A 21537-nucleotide genomic window follows, 5' to 3' on the forward strand; every position below is an offset into this window, starting at 1 on the left:
TTATTTTTTTGCTACTTCTTTCAGTGATGAATACTGTCTTAACTATTTTTTCCTTAGTATAACATAAGAAGAAGGTTTAACTAAATGTCAAATAGAGAACTTTTGGACATACTTCTAAGCTGTATGCATATCAGTAATCTCACTGATGATTTTGAAAATGCATAAATTACAAATTGTGCAAAATGAAAATCAGTGGTACATACTCGTGAAGCAAAAACAAGTCTTAAGGAACTTTAAGTAATTACTTTTTTTTAGTTTTGTGTTTGTGTTTTAATTTTAATATTCCTGTAGGGATGTTACTAATTCAGTTGATATTCACTTTAAACAAAGCAATCAATTCATCTTTTGAAAATTTTATCTGAAGACCTTTTGATACTATGTCATTGCTTCCATCAGAACCATTTCTAGATCAGATTATAACTTCTGTTATGGCTAAGGCTTATCAAAGTAGAACCGTTGTCTCCCGCTGTAGTGAGTATTTGATTTCCAATGTGCTTCCTGCCAGTCTAATGAAAAATGAGTATAAAAAATAAATGTTAACAAAGCAAATAACTAGCCTAAGTAGGTAAAAACAATAGGTGGATGCTCACCACAGCAAGAAAATAATCGTTGAATGCTTTCAGTAACAGCAGATTAAACAAGGAATGATATATGAGTTAAGCACCATAAAATAAAAGGATGGCCCATGTGACCAACAAGCTAGTAATAAAAAGGTTTCAATTAAAGGAACTTTATCTGAAATAAACCATAATATGGTTAATTCACACTGGATAAATACTAAGCTTTTTTTATTTACTAAAAAAGCCAATTTTAAATGTTTCAACTTCATACTTGACTGAGAATCAATATAGCCTGCTGCTGCTGCTGCTAAGTCGCTTCAGTCGTGTCCGACTCTGTGCGATCCCACGGACGGCAGCCCACCAGGCTCCCCCGTCCCTGGGATTCTCCAGGCAAGAACACTGGAGTGGGTTGCCATTTCCTTCTCCAGTGCATGAAAGTGAAAAGTGAAAGTGAAGTCGCTCAGTCGTGTCCGACTCTTAGCGACCCTATGGACTGCAGCCTACCAGGCTCCTCCGTCCATGGATTATCCAAGCAAGAGTACTGGAGTGGGGTGCCATTGCCTTCTCCGAATATAGCCTAGTAGGCAAGATTAAAGGTTTTGGAGACATTGGTAGGGCTGCAATCCCAGACTCTTGGGCAAGTTGCTTCATTGATCCAGGCATCCCCTTCCTAAGTGAAATGAGGAGGTATAATAAGTATAATACTTTATCATATAGACTTATTGTAAGTATTTAATGGTATTCTACATATACACACACATATATGGTACTTAGCACATATTAACACTCTAACTTCTTTATTTCAAAATTATCAGTAAGATAACCTGTAGTCAAGATATTGGTAAGTTCACATTTTGTTTCTTTTCTACGTATCTGTGTGCCAATACTTGGCTGTCATTTAGAAATCTTGTTAGTGTCATGTATATCGCCGAACACCAGGTGAAGCTTGGAATTATAACATCCTAGTGAGGTAACATGGAGAAGGCAATGGCACCCCACTCCAGTACTCTTCCCTGGAAAATCCCATGGAGAGAGAAGCCTGGTGGGCTGCAGTCCATGGGGTCGCTAAGAGTCGGACACGACTGAGCAACTTCACTTTCACTTTTCACTTTCATGCATTGGAGAAGGAAATGGCAACCCACTCCAGTGTCCTTGCCTGGAGAATCCCAGGGACGGGGGAGCCTGGTGGGCTGCCGTCTGTGGGGTCGCACAGAGTCGCACACGACTGAAGCGACTTGGCAGCAGCAGTGAGGTAACAAATGAAAACTCTACTCACTTTGCAGGGTTCCCTCCTGATCAGTAATTTTAGATGGTGCACTTGGCTCATTTACCACCTATGGGACCTCAAGTAGGTCAGTCTCTTTGTGCCTTAGATTTCTCTCCTGTAAATTAGGAGGAATTACAGCATTTAACTCATAAAGTTGTTAAATGTGTGCATACATTCAAAGGACTCACATTACACTTCTGTTTCCTTTAGCATCAGTATCAGTATAAACCACTAGATCACCACCAGTCATATGGCATGTGGAATTTATTTTGGGGCAGATTCACTGATGCTGGTATACCATTATATAACCGTTATATGGAAGAATACAGAGCTGGCTACAGGCATAGTTGCAGAATTTTAGCATCCTCCAACCATGAGAAATGAACATTCCCAACATGATATTGTTTTCAAATGCCTTTTTCTCTTGTTCCACTGGTGAGACTCAGTCATTTTTGAGAGCTAATCTTGCCATTTGTTGTGTATTATGCAGGGACAATATATTTGAGCACTTCTCAATTCACTGGTAAAATTCAAGTCCCATTGCTTTTGGGCAAAGTGTTGATTCCAGTAGCACGATATATGATTATTCCTTAACCTCTTTGAGGATCTTACACATGGGTCATTTCTAAGAAACAATGACCTACACCAAGTGATGTGGAGACCTAACTCATCTGCTTAGTTCCCAGGCTGGCCACATGGCCAAAGGGAAGACAGTACACCAAGGCTAGGAAGGCAACATTGAGTAGGAGCCCTCGCTTTTGTACAGTAGCCTCATTTCAGCCTGTTGTTACCTGTAGGTGGGGCTGGAGGTGCCATTGCCAATAGGGGCTGCCTGATCTCCAATAAGAAGTTCTTAGTTCATTTCTGTAAGATATATTGAAGGTTGCCTGATAAATCCCATCTTTAGAGCCCACTCAGTGGAAAGTTTCTGCTTAAAAATGTAGTTTGCAGTAAGCAGATGGTAGAGCTCTTCAGTGTGCCTCCAAACTGCCAGGGGTGGTATTTGCTTAAATAAACTCAATGGCTTAAGTACTTAAATTGGATTTGTTATGTGCATTGTAAATGTCACTTGCGAAGCATTTTCCCAGACTTTCATGGTGCAGTCAGTACCTCCATTCTCCAGCCTTTGGCTATGCCCTGAAGAGACTGTATTTTGACTGAGCAGAAGGAGAAATGTGCTTCACGTTGAGCAGCCAAATCTTCCTCTTACTCGATGGCTTAATTGTTTTTGAAAATTGTCACTGCCGCAGGCAACGATCATGTCGGGGAGCACGATGAGTTTGAATCACGAGGCCCCTTCATCTCGCAGTCAGCTGGGGCGACAGGCCAGCTTCCAGGAACGGAGCAGCTCCCGGCCACACTATAGCCAGACCACTCGCAGCAACACTCTGCCCTCAGATGTGGGCAGGAAATCTGTCACCCTGAGAAAAATGAAGCAGGAAATAAAGGAGATCATGTCCCCAACTCCTGTGGAGCTGCACAAGGTCAGGAAACTCTCTTCTCTTCCCTTGGGGGTTATGTTTCATAGCCATTCTGCTCAGCATGAGTGCCCTGATTTGAGCATGATCATGACACTCTAAATGTGGGTTCAGCTGAGGAAAGAAGCCAGAGCTTAAGGGCAGATCATCAGAGACCGATGGTTCTCAAAACATGATCTTTAAGAGGTGATCTCATAAAACAGAGAACATTGGCTTTCAAGTAGTGAATTGATCACAAATGTATTTATGGCCAAAATCTTCCTGCAGAAGCTCTATTATTTCAACTTGATTGGAAGGGGGAAAGATTTTCTAAATGCTGTCCACTCCTAGCTACACTGAAAAGGGGTTTCCGAGGTGATGTTGGAAGGATTAATCATCAATTACAGACTTCTCAGTAGACGGTTATGTTATTCAGGGAGTATAAACTTCTCTTTGAGACATAATTTAGATGTCCTGGTCAGGACAAGATAAGGCCTGGTTATGTTTCATCTCTGCTAAGGCGGTTGCCTCACTTTCGTTTATGGATGAAAACTCACAGTTGCAAACATAACTGAATTCAAGTTGCTGGCAGAGTTGAAACAAGGCAGGTGTAGGTGACAGTATCTGTGGAGCCCAGGGCCAACGAAATCAATGGAAGGGAGGTTTCTCTGGTTTTCTTTTGTAGAATTCGCTTTTTGTTGTAGTTAATACATAAGGAGGTATAGTTAGTAACAGTCTCACTCCATTCTTCTCACAGAGAAGATCTGTCGTTAATAATCTGTTAACTAGAGATAAGTTATTTGTCTTACCCAGAAGAGCAAATAAATGTCAGGTTAAGAAGGGGTAACAGGCCAACTACTCTCCTTTTCCTCTAAAGACTTTAGTCTCCCTCAGTTCAGTTCAGTTCAGATCAGTCGCTCAGTCGTGTCTGACTCTTTGCGACCCCATGAATTGCAGCATGCCAGGCCTCCCTGTCCATCACCAACTCATCTCCCTACCCACCTATTGAAAGTAGCTGTTTTGCTGCCGACAAAGGATATGGTGAAAGAAAGGATTGTGTGGGAGGTTGGATTCTGAATTCATGTTCCATTCCTGGGTTCATTCTTTCATTACTCATTGATTCATTCATTCAGTACATAGATTGTGCATTTATTTACTTACAGAATGGATTGTAAATCTCCAAGGAGCACATTGTCTAATGGGAAGACAGTCCAGGAAATAGTGGGAAGAGAGTGGGATTAGTACAGTGACAGACACAAGACTAGACTGTCTTTGGAGATGGGGGGCACCCTAACCCACTAAGGGCTTCCCTGGTAGCTCAGACAGTAAAGAATCTGCCTGCAGTGCAAGAGACCCAGATTCGATCCTGCATTGGGAAGATCCCCTGGAGAAGGAAATGGCAGCCCACTCCAGTGTGCTGGCCTGGAGAATTCCACAGACAGGGGAATTGTAGGGGTTACAGTCCTTGGGGCCTCAGAGTTGGACACGACTGAGTGACTGACACTAACCCACTACAGAGGAATGAGAAATGCTTCCTAGATGTAGGTGTTGACTCTGCAGGAAGGTGGAGGATGGGAAAGCATTCCAAAGCACAGAAAGAGACATACACAGAAGGATGTTGAAGATTGCAGTGTACTGAGAGAGTGCAAATATGCCAGCATGACTACAGCCTTGCGCATTAAGAGGCATTACAGACTTTACAGAAAAGTCAAGACATTTCTGATATTTTAGGGTGGGGACCCAGCTTTAGCCTGTTGCCACAAGTTAGTTTATCCAGTTACCCTGAATTGATGTGTCTGTCTGGTAAACATCAGGCTTCACCACCTGTCACATATCCTAATTGGCTAATTGACAAACACCATTAGGAGGCTGTAAGGACTCCCTTGGTGATTAAATCGCAGAAGCTGCATAGTCACTGCTAATTCTGCTGTACCGTGAGGAGGGCTGGCCCCTCCTGATTCCCTCAGTTATTTAGGAACACTGCCTTCCCGTCTTCTCTAAAAGTCTGCTGCCCAGGAAAACAAGTGTTCTGGGTAACTCACCTTCCTTCAGCACCAAAGGGAAAGGGTAACAATGAGTGCCTGCTGTGTGCTGTATTTTTTCTCTGTTTTAGCCCCTCACAATAGCATGTCTTAGCATTTATTTTCCCCGTCTACAGGACAGGGAAGGGCTTCCTAGGTGGCTCAGTGGTGAAGAACCCTCCTGCCAAGGAAGAAGATTCAATCCCTGGGTCAGGAAGATCCCCTGGAGGAGGAAATGACAACCCACTCTAGCATGCTTGCCTGGAGAATCCCCATGGATAAAGGGCCCTGGCAGGCTACAGTCCATGGGACTGCAAAGAGTCAGACATGACTGAGTGATTAAACAACAGGCTAGAGAAATAGCAAGTGTAGAAGAGAGCCGTTTTTCCTTCTGGAGTGAAGCAGTCTCTTCAAAGGAAGATTCCTTGGTAGCCCAGCAATGCAAAAGGCTTGTCTCCCCATCCCTCCTGTACTGAAAGCAGTCGGCAAAGATCATGACAGTAAATTGGCTATGCAAGTTGTTATAGCTGATGTTTTTAAAAATGTGCTGAAAATAGAGCTCTCTTTTTAAAGGCATCATGCACTTAGCACAGTGAGTGGCAGTGGATGGACTGGTTGGACATTTGTGTGGCAGTGGGTGAATTGAGAGACTACAGATCACAGACTGTGCTAGACCCACTTGGCCTAGCGACTGGGCTGCTGCTTTTTTCCTTCTCTTTAGTCATTTCCCTCTATCGTGGCACTAAGTGCATTTCCCATGTGGCTTCACTCTTCTTCCAAATTGGTGCCAACAAAATAAGGTGCTCAGAAGTAGATGGTATCCTGGGCATTATAAGACACCTGAAATGAGCTGGTGAAGTGAGACTGTAGCAGAGGAGCCTGCAGCCTGATGGTATGGAATTGTAGGAGTGGTGGATGCTCACATCTCTGGTACCTTTGTGTGTGTGCATGTGCGTGTTTGTGTGTGTGCACGTGTGTGTGCGTGTGTGCGTGTGTGTGCACGTGTGTGTGAATTCAGTTACCCTGACACTCCATTCACGTTTGCTGCTAAACCGACACTCCAGTTTCAAAACACTTGAAAGGAGAAATGGTGATTAGAAGAGTCACTTTCCTCAGAGCAGAGACTGGTAATTGTATTTGTGTCTTGATTGTGGGCACCCTTTGAGTGAAGATTACCTGACACATGAAAAAGCAAGTGCCTTGTTGATGGAATTGAATTATCTTCCCACTGGGGTGCTTGGACTATAGCAAGCCAGGCTGCTCTGTCCATGGGATTTCCCCAGGCAAGAATACCGGAGTCCATTGCCATTTCCTTCTCCAGGGGATCTTCCCGACCCAGGAATCAAACCTGCGTCTCCTACACTGATAGGCAGAGTCTTTACTCTGAGCCAGCAGGGAAGCCCAGGGTGCTATTAGCCTGGACCAAACCTTCATAGAAGTAGGAAAAGGCACTCTCTGGGGGGTGGTGTGGAGATGGGGCCAGAGAAAGGGAAAAGCATCCCTTCCTCAAGTTGAAAATAACCCGAAGTCAGACCGCATGCATGGCTTCCGAGCGGAATGAAGGCTGATTCTCATTGAGCCCCTTGGGTGGACTTTTCTCCACTGACCTAGTGGAGAAATTTCTAAGGGGCTGCAGAGACCAGAGTAAAGAGGCTGGGCAGGGTCAATAGCACCCCGTTCTGAAAACATGTGGTGTTATTTTCCAGTTGCCATCTTTCTCGGGGCTGTGTGCCACTTGGTGAAAGCTGTCTCCATGAGAACAAGCTGTGGCTCTGTCTGTGTCCAAGCCGGTACCTTCAGACTCTTACTGTCACTAGAAGCTGCATCAAGAGGATAGGAATGAATGGGCCAGTATCCATCCCCATTCCTGGGGAGAACAAACAAAACACAAAAGCCACACCACCTCCTGCTGATGGGTTACTAGCATAATCCTCATACAAAAAGAATAAAGTGTGGGCTAAATCTTCCGATTTCTTGAGTTTCAACTATTATCTGCCCCGCATTTTCCACCCAGTCCTCCTTGCCAATCCCTTTTCTTCCTTCAGACCTTTCGAAAATGCTGAGCTCAGGTGAGAGGCTACATTTTTTTTAATTTCACACATCTACTGCATCCAAGGGTCTTCCATATCCTAACAAGTCTTCTGTCCTTCATTCCTGAACCCCAGAGACTAGTTATCCTTCCTGACACTTGAGAATAAACATAGAACAAAGCCTCACTTCCCCTTTTGGCCCTGTGGTTGGAGGAAGACATTGGAGCTGGAGTGATGATCTGGTGCTTAGATTGCGGAGGAGGGACAGTTAGGGCGTCACAGGGAAGTGATGCTGGTGTCTCTCAGACTTTTTTGGCTGAGATGTTATCCAAAATACATCTTCCCTCACAACTCAGTATACACATACACTCACACTTACATATTGGGTAGGCCAAAAAGTTCATTTGGGTTTTTCTGTAAGATCTTATGTAAAAATTCAACAAACTTTTTGGCCACTCTAATAGGTATTGAATAAATGAATCCAAAAATTGACTGCACAATATACACTAATATTTTCTGTTTTTTTTTCTTTTCAAATGCTGTCATATTGAGCTGATTTCAAGACTTATTAATGGGTAGTAACTACAAGTATAGAGACTCCAGCCTTAGAGAAGAGTTTGGCATGTGAGCCTCCAATGACATTTACCATCATCACATGGGGTGCCTGTTAAATGTGGGTTCCTAAGCCCAACCCAGACTTACCTGGTCAGCATTTTCTGGGAGTTGAGGCAAAAAAAATCAACATTTTAGCAACCTCTTAGTGGATTCTTTTGCACCTAAAGATTGGGAATCACTCCTGTAGGTTTTGCTAGCAGGAGGTGGTTATTTCGTGTCAGGGAGATCGAAGGCAACAGCTGAGTGGCTGAGCAAAGAGGAAATGAGTTTGCATTGTTAACCCTGGAGCTTCTAAATTTTTCTGCTTTGTATCATATTATAGCTTATCATAGATTTTTTTTTCTCTTTGCAGATAGGAGCTTGTGATCTTAGCTGCAGTTCATTGATAAACCCCTCTTTTCCTTCTGAAGCTTAAATATTCTTTAATGTCTGCTTAACATATTTCTGAGATAAATTCTAGCTTCACTTCTCTTTGCATATTTTAAGGCAAAAAAAATCTTTTTTCTGTAGATTCACATTCAGAGCATTTGAACTTTAAAAAAAATCATTTCCTTTTGTCCTATTGTTTGTGGTTTTCAATAAGATTGTATTCCTTTATTGTATGCAACTGTTTTGTTTTTTACAGAAAGATTTTTAAAATTATTTTCCAGAATCTATTTATAGCTGTGGATGGCTCGACTCTTGAACATTGGAGTCACTCACAAGGAACCCCTTTATTCTTATAGCTGCATTTGCTACCATCAGCTTTTCTCCCAGCCAAGTTCACTTTGCAATTCCAATATATTGGAGTGTTTTGAGAGTGTACTTTTGTTCTTCTTTACATGATAGAGTTGTTTTACTTCTTGGAAGTAGTGTCATTTTGGGTGTTTTTAGTACCCACGTCTTTTTCAATATTCTCAAGTCAGGAACAGGCTGAACCCTAGGAGGAAATATGAAATGGAAATACATATCTTATTTTGAATGTGACTCTTCACCAAATATTTGCAGTTGGTACTCAAGATTAAATGAACTGTCAGGCCAAGGTTTGGCCACAACCTGCCAGTCATGAGTCACGTCACTTTTCTGAACCTCAGTTTGCTCCCTTACCAAGAAAGGGGCTGGATCACTCATTATCACGAGAGAGTTCACAAATAGCATTTCCCAGGTGAAGTCACTTTCAGTCTTACCTCAACTCTGCAGTGACAGAAACCCAGGAATTGAGAGCTCCTCAGAATCCTAGCCTTGAAGATGATTCAGGCAGCCGTCTTAGAGCCTCCACAGATGGAGCTGTCCACTGGAATAACATGCTCTTTACAAAGAGAAGTGGACGTGTATTATGTCAGTGTGACAGGCATATTCTCTCCCTGTAAAACCAGGGGCAGCTGACAATCAATGTGGAATTGTAGAATAAGGGTTGGAATTTAGGTTGTACATTTTATGTGAGCAATGCCATCCAGCCCTTAAAATGGATTGTTTCCATCAGGTTCCCTTGTCTAATTCTAAGACATACTTCTCAAAAATGTAAAAAACAAAATTATATATAAATGATTGGCTCTTGGGGGAAAAAGGAAAGTTTTTTAGCTCATTAATGAGGAATGACAGCAGGATAAAAACGTTTGTTCAAAGGGAAGATAAAATAATATATATTTATCAGTCCAAGGAGGAGGAGAAAAAGAATGTCAGAATAAGATTTCCTAGTTAAAATGAAAGCTGCTCAATGACTTACAGTGAAATAAAAGCAAAGCCTTTGAACTTATCTCTTCTAAGGGACAGAACTCTATTTGCATCCTATCACTTCTCTTCAAGTTGCCATCCACTTTTACGGAGGCTGAGCTCTGAGCCATAGAAATGCTAAGTCAAACAGAGATGCAGTACCTTAGATTCAGATGACCCTTAGGCAGGCTTGTTAGGCAGTGTTCCAGTGTGCCTGATTTCCCAGTCTTTGATCTCTCATTTCTGTCAAGGACCCACTACCATCCCTCTTCAGAAATAACTTCCCTTAAGTCTAGCCCTGGCTTGGGGATCATTCTTCTTCTGATGGCTTTGCTTGTCTCTTTTGTGATCAAATGCATTTGTTAATAGATTGTATTCTGTTATCTATGGAATGTTCACTTACAAATAAGGTGACTCCCTGAGGGTTACTGTGTTTCTCTCCAGGCCCTTGGAAAGAAGCCTGCTGAAGCTCTTCCTCCAACATTCTTCTGCTCCATTGCATGTCTATTGAGCAGTGAGGATCTCATTGATAGTGGTTTAGCCTAGAGCTGCTCTCTTTCTTCCCCTTAGATAAAGCACGAAGTTCATTCTTATTTGAGGACCTGTGTAGTGCCATACCACAGCATTGCTTGGAATGAGGAAATTAAACCAGCACTGTTAGTGCTCAGCGCAGTGAAAGTTTGGTAGGTGGTAACTTTGCCAACAAATGTCCATCTAGTCGGAGCTATGGTTTTTCCAGGAGTCATGTATGGATGTGAGTTCAGTTCAGTTCAGTCGCTCAGTCATGTCCGACTCTGCAACCCCATGAACCGCAGCATGCCAGGCTTCCCTGTCCATCACCAACTTCCAGAGTTTACCCAAATTCATGTCCATTGAGTCGGTAATGCCATCCAATCATCTCATCCTCTGTCGTCCCCTTCTCCTCCTGCCCTCAATCTTTCCCAGCATCAGGGTCTTTTCAAATGAGTCAGCTCTTCGCATGAGGTGGCCAAAGTATTGGAGTTTCAGCTTCAACATCAGTCCTTCCAGTGAACGCCCAGGACTGATCTCCTTTAGGATGGACTGGTTGGATCTCCTTACAGTCCAAGGGACCCTCAAGAGTCTTTTCCAACACCACGGTTCAAAAGCATCAGCACTCAGCTTTCTTTATAGTCCAACTCTCACATCCATACATGACCACTGGAAAAACCATAGCCTTGACTAAATGGATCTTTGCTGACAAAAGCAGAGATATTACTTTGCTGACTAAGGTCCGTCTAGTCAAGGCTATGGTTTTTCCAGTAGCCATGTATGGATGTGAGAGTTGGATTGTGAAGAAACCAGAGCACCGAAGAATTGATGCTTTTGAACTGTGGTGTTGGAGAAGACTCTTGAGAGTCCTTGGACTGCAAGGAGTCCAACCAGTCCATTCTGAAGGAGATCAGTCCTGGGATTTCTTTGGAAGGAATGATGCTAAAGCTGAAACTCCAATACATTGGCCACCTCATGCAAAGAGTTGACTCATTGGAAAAGACTCTGATGCTGGGAGGGATTGGGGGCAGGAAGAGAAGGGGACAACAGAGGATGAGATGGCTGGATGGCATCACTGACTCGATGGACGTGAGTCTGAGTGAACTCCGGGAGTGCTGGCGTGCTGCGATTCATGGGGTCACAAAGAGTCGGACACGACTGAGCGACGGAACTGAACTGAGGTTGGTCATAATTTTCTTTCCAAGGAGTAAGTGTCTTTTAATTTCATGGCTGCAGTCACCATCTGCAGTGATTTTGGAGCCCCAAAAAACAAAGTCAACCACCGTTTCCACTGTTTCCCCATCTATTTGCCATGAAATGATGGGACAAGATGCCATGATCTTAGTTTTCTGAATGTGGAATTTTAAGCCAACTTTTTCATTCTCCTCTTTCACCTTCATCAAGAGGCTCTTTAGTTCTTTTGTCACTTTCTGCCATAACGGTGGTGTCATCTGCATATCTGAGGTTATTGATATTTCTCCCGGCAATCTTGATTCCAGCCTATGCTTCTTCCAGCCCAGAGTTTCTCATGATGTACTCTGCATATAACTTAAGTAAGCAAGGTGACAATATACAGCCTTGATGTACTCCTTTTCCTATTTGGAACCAGTCTGTTGTTCCTTGTTCAGTTCTAACTGTTGCTTCCTGACGTGCATACAGGTGGTCTGGTATTCCCATCTCTTTCAGAATTTTCCACAGTTTATTGTGATCCACACAGTCAAAGGCTTTGGCATAGTCAATAAAGCAGAAATAGATGTTTTCTGGAACTCTCTTGCTTTTCGATGATCCAGAGGATGTTGGCAATTTAATCTCTGGTTCCTCTGCCTTTTCTAAAACCAGCTTGAACATCTGGAAGTTCACAGTTTACGTATTGCTGAAGCGTGGCTTGGAGAATTTTGAGCATTCTTTTACTAGTGTGTGAGATGAGTGCAATTGTGTGGTATTTGAGCATTCTTTGGCATTGACATTTTTGGGATTGGCGTGAAAACTGACCTTTTCCAGTCCTGTGGCCACTGCTGAGAGTTGGACTATAAAGAAAGCTGAGCGCCAAATAATTGATGCTTTTGAACCATGGTGTTGGAGAAGACTCTTGAGGGTCCCTTGGACAACAAGGAGATCCAACCAGTCCATCCTAAAGGAAATCAGTCCTGAATATTCATTGGAAGCACTGATGCTGAAGCTGAAACTCCAATACTTTGGCCACCTGATGTGAAGAACTGACTCATTGGAAAAGACCCTGACTCTGGAAAAGATTGAAGGCAGAAGGAGAAGAGGATGACAGAGGATGAGGTGGTTGAGTGGCGTTACCGACTCAATGGACATAAGTATGAGTAAACTCTGGAAGTTGGTGATGGACAGGGAGGCCTGGTGTGCTGCAGTCCATGGGGTCTCAAAGAGTGGGACATGACTGAGCTACTGAACTGAACTGAATGAGGTGCTTTTTAGATGCACTTAAGGGTGGAGGTTGATTGCCAGTGGAGCCAGCCCTGTGATTAGAGGTTTGGAGGTTTCAGTCCCACCACTGACCTCCAGGGAGAGAGTTTGCAGGTGAAATCAGTCACCAATGGCCAATGGCTTATTCCTGTGTAGCGAAGCCTCTGTAAAGCCCCAAAAGGATGGGTCTCCAGGAGCGTCCAGGTTGGTGAGCACATGGGATGTAGGGATGGGGTTGGGGAGGGTTGCAATCAGAGCCTGAAGAGAACGTAGAGGTTCTACAACCTTTCCACAAAATCTGCCCCCAAAGTATCTCTTCCATCTGGTGTTCCTGAATTATACCATCTTGTAATAAACTGGTGATCTGGTAAGTTCTGTGAGCCACTCTGGTAGATTACTCAAACCCAAGGAGGAGGCTGCTAGAACCTCTGAGATACAGCCGGTTGGGCAAAGGTATGAGTGATGACCTGGGTCTGAAGACCATTGTCTGAAATGGTGGAGTAGGGGTCGGGTAATATTGTAGGATGGAACCCTTAACCTGTGGGATCTGACACGGTCTCTGTGTGGATAATTTCAGAATTGAGTTGAACTGTAGGATAGCCATCTAATGTTGCAGAGTTGTTTGGTGGTGTGGGGAACTCCCTGCCCTCAACATATGCAACGACATTTTGCCCACATGGGTCTGTAGGTTATGGAGGTCGGTGAGCTGCTGGTGGAATTGAGAACTGGGAGCTTGAGTCGAGAGCTGGCGGGGAGCCAAGCCAGAGAGGGCGCAGGAGCCAGAGAGCAGGGGTGGGTGTGGGGAGGCCAGCAGGCCGTCCTGAGTTGACATGCAGGAATGGTCTTTGTTCAAGCTGGGCTGACTTGGTGCTGGCTGGGCAAGTGGGAAGGCCCAGGGGCAGAGCTGATGGTAACTAACTAGAAAATCCATACTTTATTATTTTCTTCCAGCCCCGCTGGTAGTATAGGATTGTCCTCAAAGTCAATTCATGCCTTGAATTGTCAAGTTTAAAGGAACAGGGCTACCCCAGTGGTGTCTGGAAGAATAAACCCAAGTACCCGGTGGTTTGTGGGCAAACTGGAACTGTCTCTGAAGTAGGTGTTGGTTTGGTCCTTAAAGGCCATCAAGCAAAGGGCTGAGTCATAGGGAGGCTGCCAGGGCATAGGAACTGCTTCTGGGGTGGCGATCACTCACCATGACATGGCCAAGACACTAGACACACTTGCCCTTAAAATCCAAGTGCAGAGACCTGGCTCTGCTGCCAAGGCTTTTCATGGGACTCAAAACTGAAAACACAAGCATTAAGTTTCTGATCTTTGCCTCAAGGACATTATTCAGACCTGCAGATGAACTTGCTTAGAAATACCAATGAAAGCTCAACTTGAATTATGGTGAAGTCCTGCACCTCCTGTTAAGGCTTCCGTTCTCAGGAGGGTTAGAGGCAGTTGCAGCGTGTATTGACAAGTGGTTAAAATTGAAGTGAGTTTTGTAGAACTCCTTACCCAGAGTGTTGTTTCAAGAGGCTCGTTGGCCCTTTTGGAACAGAAAAGTCTAGCATTGTGTTCATAATCCAGATTCCCCCCAGGTAGCCCGGCACAGAATAGAGACCTTACAGGAAAAATCTTGATTTTCCTGGGTGAGGGTGGAGCACGAAGAGCTGGAGCGTGAAGAGCTAGAGCAGCTGGGAGCAGTTTGCACAGATGCTGGGGGAAAACCACAGAAGAGCTCTGATGAGAAGAAATACAGCAGACATGATAAACGATTCATCTTTAGTTTGTTGGGCAGTTGGAAATGGATAAGAATTGCCTGACCAGCTAGGAGAGTATGTGTCAAGAAAAAAAAAAAAAATCATGATTCAGTGGAAGGAACACAGCAGATGAGGTCAGATACTCTAATACTGAAATCCTCAGGCTTATTGTATTCCACCTGGACAAGTCCATTCGTCAAGTTCAAAGGTCAGTGTCCTCGTTAGTGGGAAAGGCATGCTTCTGCCACACAGAGTTGCTGGGAGATCAAAGCAATCATATATCGGAAAGTGCCTGGTTAAGGGGTTCATCTGTGGGGGACAGGAAATGCAACTTAAACCTTGCAATCCTTAGAATTATTTTTGGACAGGAAATACATCAGAAGTAACCGCTACCCGTCTGCAGCTAAGCAGGAGAGCAGCAGCCACATGGCACAATTTATTGCAGCTGATTTTGAGACCAGCCAGCTGTGTGTCCTATTTCTGTGAATTATTGATTCCTGGAGTCTTACATCTGAATCATTTTAAAGCTTCATTTTGTTGTTTGCTACTTCTAAGAGAATCATAGAACTGGCTATTAAAATTCAGTCTCCTCTAACCTTAGGGAATCTTTCTAGAGAAACAGATTACTTTCATATTTAAACCATATATTAGTCTCTCATCCTGAGGAGTTTGCCATAGAGATATATCAAGTCTAAGGTTCAGGAGAGCCAAGCCTCTTAGCCAGCAACTGTGACTTTACAGTTAATGAGCTAATCTGCTAACCTGGCACTAGTCGACATCCATCTCTACTGTTGCGGTTAGTGTATCCCCACTGCCTGGTGTTGGCAGTGTTTAGTGACACTTACGCTTTTGCCCCTTGTGGGTTCCATACTATGGAGCAGACACCCGAGAATCACAGGCCAGTTGAGCAATGAAGAACTTTACTGTTATTCTAGGTCTGCAACAAATGTTTCCCCCTTGCAGGGATTCCAGTTCACTGTGTTGAGAAACATGTCTCAGAGCTAAGACTGAAGTGGGCTTCCTGATGTCCATTGCAAACATAGGCTTTGTGACTCTCATAGTCAGATATGACTGAAGAGCGTGGCTAGGCTTGCAGAGAAAATGCCAGCCCACTTAGCAACCAGCCAGAGGGTCCACAGGACTGCTCTCCAAGCCTATACTTAATTACTAATGCAACAGAGATAACTACGGTGCGCCACCATCCCTCATGGGTGAGCTGCTTGTCAGTGGAGAGACCATGACTCGGAACAAGCGTGGAAAGGGAGCAGAAGGACGAGAGATCCCAGAGACAGAGCCAAAGAGCGGTGCAAAAGCTGGGGCCTTGGGTAGAGACCCTTCATACACTAGTAAACCAGTCCCAAGAGTAACAGACGGTCACCAAGCATGTTAGCTGTTTGTCACCTCCACCCCCTCCTCCTTCACACCCGTCTCCCCCTACTCCTCCCCTTCCTACCTTCGATGAAAGAACATGAAGATGGAAGGGCCTAGAAATAAACCTGAAGTGTTTTGAGGCAGGAAATATCCACGGCGAGTCTATGAGGTCCGTGTGTGTTCGGTTGCTTCAGTCGTGTCTGACTCTTGGCGATCCTCTGGACTGTAGCCTACCAGGCTCTTCTGTCCATGGGATTCTCCAGGAAGGAATACCGGAGTGAGTTGCCATGCCCTCCTCCAGGGGATCTTCCCTACAAAGGGACTGAACCCCCGTCTCCTGCACTGCAGGTGGATTCTTTATTGCTGAGCCACCAGGAAGCTCGAGTCTATGATCAGCTCAGTTCATCGCACAGTCGTGCCTGGCTGTTTGTGACCCCATAGACTGCAGCATGCCAAGCTTCCATCACCAACTCCCGGAGCTTGCTCAAACTTCATTGTTTGAGTTTGCTCAAACTCAGTGGACTCCATGTCCATTGAGTCAGTGATGCCATCCAACTATCTCATCCTCTGTCATCCCCTTCTCTTCATGGTCTCAATCTTTCCCAGCATCAGGGTCTTTTCCATTGAGTCAGTTCTTCATAAAACGTGGCCGAAGTAGTGGAGTTTCAGCTTCAGCATCAGTCCTTCCAATGAATATTCAGGACTTATTTCTTTAAGGATTGACTGGTTTGACCTCCTTGCAGTCCAAGGGACTCTCAAGAGTCTTCTCCAACAACATATTTCAAAAGCATCAATTCTTCGGAGCTCAGCTTTCTTTATGGTCAATCTTGATACCAGCTTGTGGTTCAGCCAGCCAGCATTTTGCATGAGGTACTCTGCATATAAGTTAAATAAGCAGGATGACAATATACAGCCTTGATGTACTCCTTTCTCAATTTGGAACCAGCCTGTTGTTCCATGTCTGGTGTTCTAACTGTTGCTTCTATTAGTCTGTGATATCTTGTGCCAAAAAGCAGAGAAGTTATCAGAGCAAGTGGGTCATATCATGATATCAACACGACATCAACATGAAGGACTCCACTTGGCCAAAAATGAGGAAATTTGAGCTTGCAAAAGAATGTTGCAGTTGATTGTAACACATTATATATAAAAAGACCCATAGATTCATATTGATAATGTACTTTTAAAAGGTCACTCCCCTCCCCACTGGAAAAAACCTCCTTGGGACACCACTGGAAATATTTAGTCCACTAATTCTCTGTTTTAAAAATGAAAGGAAAGAATTGGCATTCATTTTGCCTTTCTTGTACAAACCATATGATCTGTTCCACAAACTTGGTAGAAAAAGTAGCATCTGGTTTGCTTTTCAATCTACTCACACAAGTCCCACAGCTTTATTAGCAAGAAATCCTGCATCTCAAGTTGGAGAACCCTACATCCCACCCTGGAGCTTCCCTGATGGTGCTCATAGTAAAGAACCCACCTACCAATGCAGGAGATGTCAGAGATGGAGGTTCAGTCGCTGGATGGGGAAGATCCCCTGGAGGAGGGCATGGCAACCCACTCCAGTATTCTTGCCTGGAGAATCCCGTGGTCAGAGGAGCCTGGTGGGCTACGGGCCATGAGGGTGCAGAGTCAGACACGACTGAAGCGACTTGGCACACACAGCCCACCCTACTCCCTGTACAAGACTGGGGCTTCCTCTGCTCAAAGGGAGGGCAGACAGACCTGGCTCCAATGTCATAGGTCACATGATGTCACTGTGGAGCTTTGTCCTGCCCAGTCCCAGCCACCCTACAGCTTTTTGCCTTTGCTCATTTCCAGCATGGCCCTGGGGCCACGGAGGCAGGGTGTGGCCTGACCCTCAGAATTAAATCCCTCTCCGTTCACACACAGAGCACATCATGGCCAGTTCTGACTAGTCTCCAAACTCAACCACGTGGTATGTCAGAACCAGTCACTTCATCTGTTCAACAAAATACTAGCTCTACAATGTAGCAGGTACCATTTAAGGCATTTGGGATATATCAGTGAATAAACCAAGGATCCTTGCCCCCCTCAAGGAACTTGGGAAGTGGACGTCTCCAACATCTCCCCTCAGGCCTTTATCTGAGCCCAGGTTACCAACAAAAACATATCCTCCCCTCCTGATGACTTTCGCTTTGGGTGAGGGGATGTTCTCTCATTAATGGATCATTCTTTCATTCATGGATATTCTCATTCATGGATTCATTCTCTCCCCATGGATCATCTGACCCGCTCCTGTATTCCTGCCTGGGTAATCCCACAGACAGAGGAGCCTCATGGGCTATAGTCCACGGGGTCACAAGAATCAGGACATGACTTGGCAACTGAGCACGCATGCGTCATGAAGGTACATGTCAAATGTGGGGACTGGGTTTTGCTAACACACTCGCACACCTCTTCTGTAGTCAGGTAGGACTTTCTGATTGTGTGAGTGAGTGCCACGAAAGTGATCTTTCCACATATGTCAGGTTATTTCAGGTCTTAAAACTTCACATACACTGCTTCATTTAAAATTGTGTTTCTTACCCATCTAGCACATCGTAAGGGCCAGGTGAACCTTACGGTGTGCTAGGTACTATTTGAAGGACTGAGGATGTAGCAGTGAAAAAAAGATACAGCAATAAAGCACAGCCATCATGAGTTTACCAGCGATGATATCTGACTTGACCCTAACAATCCTGCAAGATGGGTAAGAAACACAATGTTAAATGAAGTAGTATTAGTCCCCTCATTTCCTTTTCAGAACATGTACTAGCCCCTCTGACGTGTGAAGTACCACGGAGAGCAAATTTCAGTGCGCTCAGAACTTGGCAGACGTCAGTTCAGAGTGGGGTTTAAGACACTGCAGCTTCACACCAGTCTGAGAGATGGCGATACATCTGTTCAGGACCAATCACCCTCTAACTGGCAAGACAGGGCTGTTTTTTGTTTTGTTTTGTTTTGTTTTTTTCTCATAAAGCAAAGATGTAACAAAATTCTGGCCCCTTCCCTTCTAGTGTATTGTGGGAAATAGGCAGGTGGGGTGAGATGTTGCTATACCCTATTTCATAGGGCGTGCTGCGATTCATGGGGTCGCAAAGAGTCGGACACGACTGAGCGACTGAACTGAACTGAATATACCTCTGCCTATAAAACACGGCCTGATTTCAGAGAACTGAAAACATGAAGAAAAAAAAAACACTACATCTTAGAATCTATGAAATGAGGCACTTGAGTGGCATTAGAATATAATAGTTGAGTGACTGGAGTCAGACAGAGGTGCCCCCACTATTCAGTACCTCTGTAACTGTGGGCGAGCTTGAATTTCCTCACCTCCAACACAGCAGAAACCACCAAGGCTGCCTGTGATTAGACTTGACCCCGCCAGCTTGATATATTAGTTCTCTGCCCAGTGACATGAAAATCCACAAATGACCACTTTGTATTTCCTTCAGCATTCCATACTTCTCTGAAGTGAAATAACTGGGTTTAGAATAATAATACTCTCCTGCTTGGAGAGTATTAATCTTCACATTTTGCCCTATATACCTCTAAACTGTTTTATTCCTTTGCAAGAATGTATTTCGGGTATGATGTGTGTTAAAAGAAATATACATTTTAAAATGTGCTCAGTCGCTCAGGCATGCCAAATTCTTTGCAATCCCATGGACTGTAGACCACCTGACTGTTGTGTTCATGAAATTTTTCAGACAAGACGCCTGGAGTGGGTTGCTATTTCCTCTTCCAGGGCATTTTAAAATAATCAGAGTTAAAAAGCAAACCGCAATCATTGCTTGATATGTGCACTGGTTGTTGCAGAGGGTGTGCAGCAAACCTTACTGAAAAAAGCAGTCACGTTGTTAAATGAGTGTGACTTGCTGAGCACACTGGCTGGTGTCCAGCACAGTGGGTCTCGGTGGACATGACACATGAATGCGTTTCCCTCTGGAAGGCAACCTCTTCTCTCTGCCCCTCTCTCTCTCTCACTGCTGTTTCTCAGCACTTGGAACTGTGCTCAGAACATGGAAAGACTCAGTACACATTTGATGGACGTGTGAACCTCAGACTATCTCTTGTGGGTGGTCAGGAGGCCTGGGGGTTGGGGAAAACTTTAGCTGGTGGCACTGGCCTTAATGCAGAGAGAACAGGCTGAGGCCCATAGCTGAGAAGGGTGAATGGCTGGAGTTGCGAAACCAAACCCAAGAGAGGGAGTGAGGGAGCTACTCAAGCCGGGCCCCAGGGGCGGGTGTTCCTTAAAGGAGTACTTCTAGGTCTTCTAAGACTTCTTTAAAAAATGAACTGTAGTTCACTTACAATGTTTCAAGTGTACAGCCAGGTGATTCAGTTATATGTATATATATATATTCTCTTTCGGATTCTTTTCCATTATAGGCTACTATAAAATACTGAATATAATTTCTGTGCTATAAAATAGGTCCTTGTTGTTGAGCTATTTTATATATAGTAGTATGTATCTGTTTCCCAAACTCCTAATTTATCACCTCTTCTTACAGTAACTTCCCCTTTGGTGACCACAAGTTTGTTTTCTGTGTCTGTGAGTCTTATCTGTTTCATAAATAAGTTCATTTGTTTCAGTTTTTCTGGATTCCACATTAAGTGCTATCACATGGCATTTGGTTTTTTCTGACTTACTTAATATGATCATCTCTAGGTCCATCCATATTGCTACAAATGGCATTATTTCATTCATTTTAACGGCTGAGTGATATTCCATTGTATATACGTGCCACTTCTTTATCCATTCATCTTTCAACAGACATTGAGATTGCTCCCATGTCTTGGCCATTGTAGTGCTCCTGTGAACTCTGGGGTGTGTGTATCTTTTCGAATTATAGCTTTGTCCAGATACATGCCCAGGAGTAGGATTGCAGGATCATATGGTAATTCTGTCTTTAGTTTTCTGAGGAAACTCCCTAGTGTTTTCCAGCTTTTGTTATTTGCAGACTTTCTGATCATGGCCATTCTGACTGGTGTGAGGCGATACCTCATTGTAGCTTCAATTTGCATTTCTTAAAAATAAGCAATATCGAACTTCTTTTCATGTGCCTGTAGGCCATCTGTATATTGTCTTTGGAGAGATGTCTATTTAGGTTTTCTGCCTGGTTTTTGATTGGGTTGTTTCTTTTTTATATTGAGCTCTATAAGCTGTTTATATATTTTGGAAATTAATCTCTTGTTGGTTGCATTGTTTGCAAATATTTTCTCCTGCAGGTTTTCTTCTCATTTTGTTTATGGTTTCCTTTGCTGTGCAAAAGCTTTGAGGTTTAATTATGTTCTATTTGGTTTATTTTTGCTTTTGTTTCTACTCTAAGAGACATATAAAAAAAAAATATTGCTGTGATTTATATATCAAAGCATGTTCTGCCTGTTTTCCTCGAGGAGTTTTATAGTATCCAGTCTTACATTTAGGCCTTTAATTAATTATGTTTTTGTATATGGTGTTAGAAAACGTTCTAATTTCATTCTTTTCCCAGCACCACTTATTGAAGAGATGGTCTTTTCTCCATTGTTCTGGCCTCCTTTGTCATAGATTACCATAAGCGCATGGGTTTATCTTGGGGCATTCTATCCCATTCCATTGATATATCTGTCTGTTTTTGTGCCAGTACTAAACTGTTTTGATAGTATAGTCTGAAGCCAGGGAGCATGATTCTTCCAATTCCATTCTTCTTCCCCAAGCTTGTTTTTTTAATTATTTATTTTAATTGGAGGCTAATTACTTTACAATATTGTAGTGATTTTTGCCATAGATTGACATGAATCAGCCATGGGCGCACATGTGTTCCCCATCCTGAAACCCCCTCTC

At 43.8% G+C, this 21537-nt stretch overlaps 1 protein-coding gene across 21 annotated transcripts in view; it reads left to right on the forward strand.

Annotated features, from left to right (window-relative positions):
• GRIP1 (glutamate receptor interacting protein 1) overlaps positions 1-21537 on the forward strand; it is a 771259-nt gene that overhangs the window by 740659 nt on the left and 9063 nt on the right. For all 21 annotated transcript variants that reach the window (XM_042246948.2, XM_060412830.1, XM_060412831.1 and 18 more), the window contains one exon: positions 3078-3311. In XM_042246948.2, the coding sequence (XP_042102882.1) occupies positions 3078-3311 (234 nt within the window). The remainder of the gene's footprint in view (positions 1-3077; positions 3312-21537) is intronic.

This window comes from Ovis aries, chromosome 3 (genome assembly GCF_016772045.2).
Source record: "Ovis aries strain OAR_USU_Benz2616 breed Rambouillet chromosome 3, ARS-UI_Ramb_v3.0, whole genome shotgun sequence".
Taxonomy (NCBI): domain Eukaryota; kingdom Metazoa; phylum Chordata; class Mammalia; order Artiodactyla; family Bovidae; genus Ovis; species Ovis aries.